This window comes from Mesitornis unicolor, unplaced genomic scaffold, assembly GCF_000695765.1.
Source record: "Mesitornis unicolor isolate BGI_N332 unplaced genomic scaffold, ASM69576v1 scaffold7678, whole genome shotgun sequence".
NCBI classification, from domain to species: domain Eukaryota; kingdom Metazoa; phylum Chordata; class Aves; order Mesitornithiformes; family Mesitornithidae; genus Mesitornis; species Mesitornis unicolor.
The window spans coordinates 4,784-15,381 of record NW_010199746.1 but is presented as its reverse complement, the minus strand read 5'-3'; the positions used below and the strand labels follow the sequence as shown (position 1 = coordinate 15,381).

Here is a 10,598-nt window from a genome sequence, read left to right as displayed (position 1 = left end):
GGCTGCAGTCACCAGAGATGGGCACAGCGAGCCCCTGAGGGTGTTTGCAATCCAAGGGGCGCGCATATGGCAGACAAATGCTTTCCGAATGCTCCCACTTGGTCCCTCTTGCAGATGAGCCCGTAACAACTAGCGAAAAACAACAGCAAACATGCCATCGATGTGGCCAGCAATTCTCTCCCTGGTGTGCTTAGCTACAAGGCAAAACAGCGAACCAAGTTGCTAAAGAGACTTGGCTGGGCATTTAACTACTTAACTCTGTGCTGTTTACAAGCTCTTCAGCAGCTCAGCACCCCCATAATCCACAAAGTACAAAGCAAGTAAGAGAATGTGCAGCTCGGTCCCTCTGGATCGTGACCTCTGTGGTGTTCCTGGGGGTCTATGGGGATCCCATCTCCCAGGAGATGCGGTGACCTCCGCCGACAGCCTCAGAACTGCTGCACTATCAGCTTGCGCTTCACATCCCGGCTGAACCTGTTCATCCTGAACACGTCGCTGTCGTAGAAGGCAGAGAGGTTGTGGATGTTGATCTGCCGCGCCTGGGAGAAGGAGGAGGGGAGGAAGAGGTAAAGGTTTATTTAAAAAAAAAAAAAAAGAACCATGTGGTTTTACATAGCAGAGAAGCAGAAGATGCATAAAATTTGAGAGTCAGCAATCTCTGCTCTGCAGGGATGAGAACTGCAGCAGCAGGGGAGACTGCAGGTCAGGAGGAAGCAGCATTGGCAGAGCTGAGCTGAGCAAGAGATGATGCTGGTTCAGCATCTGCCTGCTCTCTGGTTGTCCTCTGACTTCCACCAGAGCCAGAACGCAAAGGCCCCAGTACCGCACTTCTGCAGGACACCTGTAACCGGGGTGCTCACACCCAGCTGTGGCTCTGAAGTAGCTGCTCTGCACATTTGATGCAAAGAGCAGAAAAGCAGCAACTTGGGAATCAAATGCTCCTTTAGGGCCAAGCAAGGTCAATGCTTCACCCAGAGAGGCAGTCAGAAGCAGAGCTGCTGCACCCAGATGGGGATGAGCCTCAGGATGGACTGGGAAAGTTCACACAGAGACTTCTCTACTTATTGATTTTTCAAACACAAATACCAAGGAACCTGTGTCCTCATTCCTCTGCAAAGCAGCAGCTGTACTGTGGGATTTACTCCACCCTCAAAGCTTCATGGAGTGCGTGAGAACTGAGCAGGAAGAACATCCCCGACAAGCCGGTACCTTATCCACCAGGTCCTTCTCTGGGACTTCGATGGTGTCCTGCTGTGCCCCGTAGCGGTTCCTCTGGTACATCACCTGCTCCGCAACCAGCTGCTTCAGGATGAACAGCAGCAGCTCGTTGTTGTCTCGTTTGAATGAAAGGTAGCGGGAGAACGTCTGCGAGAGGGGACGAGGGAAGACGAGAGGGTCAGGAACTGAACGATGCACTGCATGCCTGCGCTCAACACCACATCAAATCTACACCCGTCCCAAATCTGTGGATTTCAGTTCATGCCCAGCCCTGGCGCCTGTTGGGAGCTGGCAGTGCACGGCTGTGGCGTGCTGCCTGCAGGGAAGCAGCCCTGGGGAAGGCACAGAGCAGCTTCCCTTAACCCAGGCTGCCCTGCACCTCCCCAGCAGCCGCTTGGATTTGGCCGCTGTTTGCAGCCCCTGAGCGAGGCCACGAGTCGTCCAGACTGAGGGCAGACACCCGAGTGGATCAATGCCAGACTGTGCAGCCAAGGGCTGCTCAGAACCAGCCCCTGCTGCTTGGAGGAGAGGGCAGACTGTGCACTACACCAGCGAGCACTGCCCTGCAGTCAACTGTCCCCTGAGGAGCCCTACAAAAAACGGGAAGAAATGCATGGCACAATTCCTCCTCAGCCCCCAAAACATTGCCCTGTCACAAATGAATGAAGGGCAGTGATGTAGCAGCACCTTCAGACTCACAATATTCAATTTTTACTCCATTTCACAGACTCACAGAATCACAGAATATTAGGAGTTGGAAGGGACCTGGAAAGCTCATCCAGTCCAACCCCTGCCAGAGCAGGATCACCAGACCAGGTCACACAGGAACACGGCCAGGCGGGTTTTGAATGTCTGCAGAGAAGGAGACTCCACAACCTCTCTGGGCAGCCTGGGCCATGCTTTGTCACCCTCACAGTAAAAACGTTTTTCCGTATGTTCAGATTGAACCTCCTATGCTCCAGCTTGGGACCATTGCCCCTTGTCCTGGCATTTGACATCACATTTGCATGGGCTCAGTGCCCAGTGCTGCAGGACAGACCCCTGCAGAGCCCAGAGAGCCTCTCCCCATGGCCAGGGCAGTGCAAGGAGGCTGCAGTCAAACCCACAGAGTCTGGGGTGCAGCTACAGCCCCAGCTCCGCCCGTGCCCACCTTGCGCATGCTCCGCATGACGCTGAACTTCTGCGTGTCGATGAAGCTCTCCAGCATCACCCGGATGGCCATGTTGACGTCGTCCTCCACCACGTAGTCCCGCAGGTGCATCCGGGCGTGAGCCTCGGCCATGCGGATCATGGACTCGATGTGACGCACGGTGATGGGGATGCTGCCGGTTGCCTAAGGGGAGAGAAGAGGAGGCAACTCCTTAGTAAAAGAATAAAAGCCACGGGGCAAGACAAGCGGCTTCTAGCCCAGGACCTGCTTAGCACTGTAGGGAGCTGCTCCTGGACCTTTTAGGGCTGCATCAGGCTAAGGAGGCTCTGCCACCTGCTGGCACTGTCTGCAGAGTGGGACAGGCTCTCCTGTTCAACACTGTAATTCAGCAAGGTGGGAAGAGTCTCTCCTTGCCATTGTTTAGTGCCTTTCCAGGAACAGCAATCCCATTCCCTCCAGCAACTTTAAGGAGTTAAAGAAGCAAAAAAAACAATTAAAGAAGAAATCACATAATTTTCCCAAGCTCAAAAATCTTTCTCTGACCTCAACAGATTCTTCTTCTGCTTGGAAAAGATGAAACAAGCCTGAGAAGATCCCACGGACAGAAGAGAAGGGCATTTGTACACAGAATGGCTCCCTGTAATGCACCAGGAGCATATGTGTCTGAGCGACTGCAAACATCTCCTGCCAGACTGGCTGACAGGAAGAGTTTGCCATGGCAGGCACTGGTACATGTCCAGTCCATCAGCCCCCAGATCAACAGGCAAGGCTCTGTGTTTCGATGAAGGATCATCTGTTCTGTTCGGCAGACTCTGCAGGATCTGCCCGTCTCTCACACAACAGTGCCACAGACTTTTGTGACAGGAATGGCAAGAACGTGTCAACATATGCTGGAGCAGTCTCAGGCTGAGTTGCAGTCTAGATATGTATTTTTTCCCCGCTTTCTGCACTATTCTCACCATAGACTCTTTCCTGAGGTCGCTGTACATGCGGGCCACCTTGTCCTGGTCCATCTGGTTGAGTTTGGGGTGGACCTTCTCTTTGGCATAGACGATGTACTTCCTCAGGATCTCCTGGGGAATGGGTTCAACCCCGTATGTGTTGGGAAGAACAACCTCACTGGCATCCCCATTCGCTGTCTCCTTGCTACCTGGGTGATGCTTGACATGGCTGCCAACGACGAATCGGGCAAGCATTTCATCCTACAAGAGACCAGCGGGATAACAGACACCGTAAATGGTCACTGGAAAGCAAAACTTAGTGAGCAACTGCAGCTGAGCATCCCAAGAGCAGTACCACAAGCCCAGCACAGGCTCAACTTCATAGCACAGCTCATACCTGCACAGGGTCCACTGTGTCTCTCACCACGCACAGGATATCAAACCGGGAGATGATGGGCTCTGTCAGGTCTACGTTCTCCGAAAAGGTCAACGATGGGTCGTACCGCCCACCTACAGGAGAGACACAAACCTCCAAGTCAGACGCAGGCTCCAGGGCTGAAGCTCTGAAGCAAGGCACAGGAGGTCTGTACCTCCTACATAGAGAGACTTCAGTGCTCATTTGATCTGGAGAAACCAGGCACACTTCTCATAGCAGCAGGACTGGTGCTGGAGGCCCAAGCTGGTCCTGTGGCCCCTCAGTGCTTACCTATGGGATTCGCAGCAGCAATAACGGTGCAGCGGGCTTGCAAGGACGTGACAATGCCTGCTTTGGAGATGGAAATGCTCTGCTGCTCCATGGCTTCGTGGATGCTGGTCCTGTCTTGATCATTCATCTACAAGAAAGCAACGATGACTGAAACAGAATCTATGTCTTTACCCATTGCCCAGCACACCAAGGGGCATTAGCTCCTGCTGCTCTGACAAGGCAGCAAACTGCAGTATGGACCAGTAAGGGCCTAAGCAAACCGCAGGGACCTCAGTCAGCTGGGACATGGCACCACGAATTACAGCATCTCCTCATTGCAGAGGTTACAGCTGGTCCCTCCCCGCATAACCTTGCACTCAGAGACGAAGCTGGGCCTCACCTTGTCGAATTCATCGATCAGGCAGACACCTCTGTCAGCCAGCACGAGGGCTCCTGCTTCCAGTGTCCACTCCTTGCTTACTGGGTGCCTCTGGACGTAGGCTGTGAGACCCACAGCAGAGGCGCCCTGGCCAGTGGTGAAGATTGCTCTGCTTGATGCCTTCTCTATGTATTTAAGAAACTGGGATTTTGCCGTACCAGGGTCTCCACACAGCAGCACGTTGATGTCACCACGGACTTTGTGTTTGCCACCTACAACAGCAATGGGAGAGACACGTTGGCAGCTGAGGGCACGGCTGGATAGCAACCCTGCCATGAACTCCACGAAGCTGAAGGAAAAGCAAAGAGTAGGCAGGGAAACCACCTCATAGGGAAGCTGAGGGAAAAAGAAAGCTTTGGAAGCAGCTGAGTGTGTAAACCAGCATTACTAACCTTGCTGAGGTGATTAACAAACCAGGACACCAAAAGGCCAAACCTCTGATGGGACATCAAACAGCTGAAGGTGCATCAAACACAGCCTCCCAGAGGAGGAGGGACAAACACCTGCCCAGGTCTGCAGCAGGAGCTGTTTTCAGTTTGGAGTGTTTCTACTACCACAACTGAGTTTCCAGCACAATAAAAGACCCGTCACAGATACCCTTCAGTCTGTCACCAAGACACAGACAACTCCAACCACTCATTGCCACAGCACAGACAAACCAAATCCATTTGGTCTCAGCTGAGTGAAGTGACACAAGCGACACCCACCTGGGTTTTTGGGCTCTCCACCGAAGAGAGCTAAAGCCAAGCCCCTCTTGATATCTTCATGCCCGTAAATAGATGGGGCAATGCTGGCAAAAATCTGAAACAGAAACCAGAGAAGTTATCCAGGGAAGATAATTTCCCAGCCTGGGTAGAACTTGGCAAGAAAACCAGCAAGAGGCCGTATCTATGGCTACCCTGATAACACTGCTGTCTTTGGAGAGTCTTTCATTATCTATGGCAAGGGGGCTTTTTCAAAGCTAACTACCACCACGAGTCCCCTAAAGATGCTTTACAAAAAAGGGTGCTGCTGGGACATGGCAGATTGTCTGATCTGGTGCTGGAAGCTGCTGTCACTGCCTCCACACTCCTGCTGTGCACAGAGCACAGTGCAGCGGCTGCTATCAGCTGCTGCAAAGCTGGAGACCTTGATTTGAGACTTCCTCACTGCACCGAACAGTAGTTGGATGGGCTGTGCTGCACATGAATTGGCATCATGGTCAGATATTATGAACAACTGGCTTATTTTCTCAAGGGTATTCTGATAACAGCCTGATGCTGGAGACTGCCGATGTTGAAACAGTCCTGGCTCAATCCAAACTGCTGCAGCCCCTGGGAACAGCAGTCAATATAAAACCAGCACAGCCAAGGCAACAGGTGAAGTCTCCCCATTACAGAGCTTAAACCTGACCCAGGTGAGGTTGAACACACACCAACCCAGGAGCTTTGCTCTTTCAAGTACTGGATTCAGGTCTTCGCATGCAGAGCGAAGCAAAGCCAGGATCTATACCACAGCTTAAGCTAAGTAATAACATTCTCTTAAGGGGACTGGAGACGCAAGCACTGGCCCCACAGAACACTTCCCCTGCTTTGCTTTCAAGACAGGGGGAGAAAAAACAGCAGACATGAGCAGAGTCTGAGCGCCTCTTACCCATCCTCCAGCCCTGCTGTGATGTGGAAGGCAGGGAAGAAACAGAAAATCTGAACCCCAGAACTAGAAGGCAAGTTTCTTATTTACTTCCGTCCCACAACTCACTCTTATCAAGAGCTGTCTGAGAGCTACAGAAAACCTGAAGACCATGCTGAGAAAACGCAGATTTCTGAAGTTTCTTTAACCACTCTTCAGCCAGCTGCCACCTTCCATCCCTTTCTGATCCAGGTGATGGCAAGCAATCAACAGGAGCAGAAGGGCTGTCTGAGGCTGACCCACCTTCTCCCCGATTTGCTCATCCTTGGACAGACCCACAATGACCTTCACATCCTCATCAGTCAGCTCCCCGACCGCCAGCTTGTTGTCCTTCTTGGCGATGTGGTTGGCCAGGATCACAGTCGCGAACACCGGGAACCCGTTGGCGGTGTTCAAGGAGCCATCGTAGTTGTTGTGGTAGATGCCTGTCAGCTCCTGAGAACCAGGAGATGGTTTGTCAGTGCCTGCACTGCACAAAACAAACCCCTCTCCAGTCTTCCAGCCTCAAAAGCAGCTGCCCAATGCACCTGAGGACAGGGAAGGGACCCAATCCCTTTCCGCAGACGTTCCTGTGGTGTCAGAGTTTAAAACGCACTGTGCTCACCCCATATTTTGGTTCAAGGATGTACTCACAATCTCATCCCCTGGCTTGCAGCTGTCGACCAGGTCGGCGAGGAGAATGGCGTCCTTGGAGCGGGGCAGCCTGCCGGCAGCCACCTTCCCAGGGCTCTCCTGGATTTTGATACGCTGGTAGTTCTGATACACCGTCTGCAGCAGCAAAAGAGAGATTTGTTATGGTTTAGTTTGACAGCTATGGGCGTGGGGAGATGGAGGTCGCTGGGGGCAAATCCAGAGTGTGACAGACGACAGCGGGGACAGGAAAGCACTTTGCCCCATCTCACCACTGTGTTTCAGCCTCCACAGCCTCTGGGTGTTGGTCCACCCAAATACTGGACCAGAAGCTCTACATCAGTGATTTTGCTACTGTTTGATCCTGGCAGATCAGGAAATACTGACCTAACTTGGGCAGGAGGAGAGCTGGATGCTCTGCGTCTCCATTTCTACAATAAGGATAGGTAACTGCACACTACAGAGATGATTATGGCAAAAGAGTCAGCTCAAACACCCACAGTGAGGCAGTAAATTACTTCTGGCTGTTGAACTGGGCAGATTCAGGTCAAGAGCAGACAGACAAGATCTGTCTTCACAAATCCCTGGGTACAGCATAAGATTCCTCTCCCAGCACCAAGCCTGAGCACAGGGTGGGAGCCACAGTAGGGCTGGGAGCCACAGTAGGGCTGGGACATCTCTTACCTCTTCCATGTTGATTTCAAAGGGGCCAAGAGACTGACACTCTGGGCAGGAACCGGGCTTCACCTCCTGGTTCTGGGACTGGAAGAAGGGTCCCAGGATGAAACTGCACTTGCTGCAGTTGTATTTGACCATGCTGAGCTGAGGCAGGACCCCTGTGCAACTTGTCACCACACCACTGGTCCGGATCAACTGGTTCAAGTGCAGTTGCCTGAGGACAGACAGACAGATGCTGGGTGCCTGCAGGGCACAGAAGGCAGAGCACCCTACAGAAATATTCTTGCTACAAGGCACAGCTCCCAGAGGCCTAGTAAGAAACAGACACCCATAGGATTTTAGCATAGGGTTTGTGTTTTACCGCTGGGGACGTTGAAGTTCATCGCTAACCTGACTTTTCCTGCAATAAGCTCAGTTGGAGATATCCAGAGGTTTAGTTGGCAGATGAGTCCTCCTGAGCATCCCCAAACTTGCTGCAGACCCCACAGCCACCACTGGCGATTCTGGCGCTTACCTGAGTGACCGCAACTCTTCCACCAGAGGAAGGTGGGAGATACGGACGTGGATCTCCTGAGCAATACGATCATATTTGGGGTACATGGCCAACACCACTTCCTTCGCGGCTTCATCAAAGATCTTCAGCATTTCTGCTGGGGCCTCAGGCAGAAAGTAGGCCAGGACATGTTCCTGGGCTGCCAGATCCTCGTAGTTCACCACCAGGCTCTCTCTGTTCTCTTAAGAAAAAGATGGGGTAAGTTGTATTTTCAACCTGCTCATTCCTCAAGCCATCAGCCAGAGCAGACAAGCCTATAGCCTGCAGTTTGCAAGTGTCTGCATCTTCCCTGAAAAATGTTTATAGAGGTTGACAACTTGAAAATGGGTGGAAAACTCTTTTTTGATCTCTCTGACAAATTCTTTATCAGTACCAAACTTGTGATTGTTCCTCTCCAGTTTAGCACAGCTCAGTGTTCCCAAGAGTCAAAATCTATCAATGACAGCCTTAATGACTGCGTCTGCTGGCAGTGCCTACTCAGAACACGGGGCTGAACGCACTAACATCGCTTTCAAAGTCACAAGGTCTGTTTATGTCCCCTCACTGGATAACCCAGCTTCCAGTGTGAGAAAGTAACCAGCGCAGACAGCGAGCAATTGTTGTCTCTCAGACTGCAAGCTTGCAGACCACTGTCTGCTGCCCCACATACTCTTCTGCAAGCATTTCTACGATATGAATATTAATGAGTAGCAGACACCAGGGGCCTTCTAATTAGTCAGCCAGAATCAAAGAAGACAGCAGACACGTTTCCATTATTCATTTCTCTCCATCAGCATCTGAGTTTCTTAAAGTGCTGACTCAATGTCTGGGACAAATAAGGCAGGCAGAAAAAATGCACCTAAGGGCTGGATCACTGCAGCATACACTGACCCACATAAAGAGGAGAGAGCCTCCAGTTCCCCAGCTCTACCTTTGCACATGTCGCTGATCCTCTCCTTGAAGACGTTGTGCCCGTGGTCATCCACATGGGTCTTCAAGAAGTTCTTGAAGCGGTGGTAGATCTCAAGCCGGGGAGCTGCCATGGAAACCCACTCCCTCACTGAATGCCCTTTCATGTCTTCCAGATTCTCAATGCTCTCAATCATGTCTTCATCTTCCTCTTCCATGCCGTCGGCAGCTCGTTCTGCCAGCCGCCTCTTCCGTGAGGGACGGTCTTCATCTTCATCATCACTATCTAAGTGGGGAAGAAAAACTGTTACAGAGCTGGGACTCCCATTGCCACTCTTTGGATGCGTCACATTTGGATCGCACGGGCTGTGGAAGCAGCCCATCAGAGCCTGGGATACACACCAAGAACCATCCCATGCCCAGCTTAAATCCAGTCCTATTCCAGTTCTACATCTCCCATAATGTAGCTAAAGACTTTACTGGGGCAAACAAGATTTGTATGCAAGCGCACACCATCACATCCATTAAAGCACTGAGGGAGGAAGGCCAAGGAATGGGCTTCCAAGTGCATGGAAGCCTCTCCCACCTAGCCCACAGACGTCTGAGCAGGAACAGGAACACCTCCACACCACACAGTCCCAAACCCTCGACAGAGGCCCAGCATCCCTGCTTTGTTTCGGCGGTGAACGTGTAACCAGAACACATCAAGGGAGCTCATAGGAAGCCCAAATCAAAGGGATCCTGCACTGAGGAGTCCAGCCAAGCCCACAGCCGGTGATCCGACTAAGAAACCTGATATACTGGAGCTCTAGGGACCTCCCTGTCACTCTGGGGTGAGAGCCCAGCTTCCCCACAAGGAGCAGGTTACAGTCACCCACACGAGGACCAGCAGCCTGCTTGGTAAGGCTCATCTCCACCTACCGTAAAGCAGACCCCTCCTCATGCGGCCCATGCCCTGCTCCAGCTCGCGGTCCCGCTGCCTCATCACTCGCTCCGCAGCTTCCCGCTGGCTGGCGGTCAGCTCCTCCACTTCTTCATCATCCAAGGCCAGGCCCTCTGCTTCGTAGACGTCCAGCTCGGGGATGGGGCGGTAGTCCCTAACACACACACAAAGCATGGAGTCAGGCCAGGCTCCAGCACACATCTCTCCAGCCCTTTAGCCACTGCTGTGGAGGGGTTAGGACAGTTCTCCTGCAGCAAGACTGAACAGAAGATGCCCTGCAGTACAAAGGGCTCCAGCACCACAGTTATGAATGCCAGCATTCAAGCCTTTGTACCGTAAAGTTCACCAGCTTGTCAGCAGGCCTGGCTGGGTCACAAAACATTAACGTTTAGGTCTGCAGGAGCAGGGAGCTGAGCTGGATGCACATCACACACCCAGGGAGGTCCGGGTATGCCCACACTGGATCATGATGGCACTCTGGTCAGTTCTTCCAGGACTCAAATGACACCAAGCCCTGACCTGTCCCCACTGCCCAGCAGCGATTCGCCCCCTCGCCACTGCCACCAGCACAGCAGAGTGACCCAACCACGGCTAAAAGCTCCCCCGCTGACACCATCCCCATCCCCAGACACACTCTCCCCTCCAGAAGCTGGCTCCCGCCGCTCTCCTTACCTTTCCATCCCTTCCCCAATGAGCTCTTCTCCTTCTTCCTCCTCCTCGGGGAGCCCCTCGGTCCCCAGGAGCCCTTCGGACTCATCCTCGAAGGGGGGCAGGTCCCGGCCGGGGCTGGACGTGAACGCATCGC

The 10,598-nt window shown here is 52.7% G+C and overlaps 1 protein-coding gene across 1 annotated transcript in view; it reads right to left on the bottom strand.

Annotated features, from left to right (window-relative positions):
* Window positions 1-235: 235 nt before the first annotated feature.
* MCM2 (minichromosome maintenance complex component 2) overlaps window positions 236-10,598 on the bottom strand; it is a gene marked incomplete at its 5' end in the record, with an annotated part of 14,640 nt that continues 4,277 nt past the window's right edge. Inside the window, 15 exons of the mRNA XM_010189545.1 lie at window positions 236-539; window positions 1,210-1,365; window positions 2,369-2,551; window positions 3,328-3,570; window positions 3,707-3,819; window positions 4,016-4,142; window positions 4,395-4,645; window positions 5,141-5,234; window positions 6,345-6,536; window positions 6,735-6,869; window positions 7,416-7,623; window positions 7,924-8,143; window positions 8,873-9,136; window positions 9,772-9,947; window positions 10,466-10,596. Coding sequence (XP_010187847.1) covers window positions 429-539; window positions 1,210-1,365; window positions 2,369-2,551; window positions 3,328-3,570; window positions 3,707-3,819; window positions 4,016-4,142; window positions 4,395-4,645; window positions 5,141-5,234; window positions 6,345-6,536; window positions 6,735-6,869; window positions 7,416-7,623; window positions 7,924-8,143; window positions 8,873-9,136; window positions 9,772-9,947; window positions 10,466-10,596 — 2,604 coding nt within the window. The remainder of the gene's footprint in view (window positions 540-1,209; window positions 1,366-2,368; window positions 2,552-3,327; window positions 3,571-3,706; window positions 3,820-4,015; window positions 4,143-4,394; window positions 4,646-5,140; window positions 5,235-6,344; window positions 6,537-6,734; window positions 6,870-7,415; window positions 7,624-7,923; window positions 8,144-8,872; window positions 9,137-9,771; window positions 9,948-10,465; window positions 10,597-10,598) is intronic.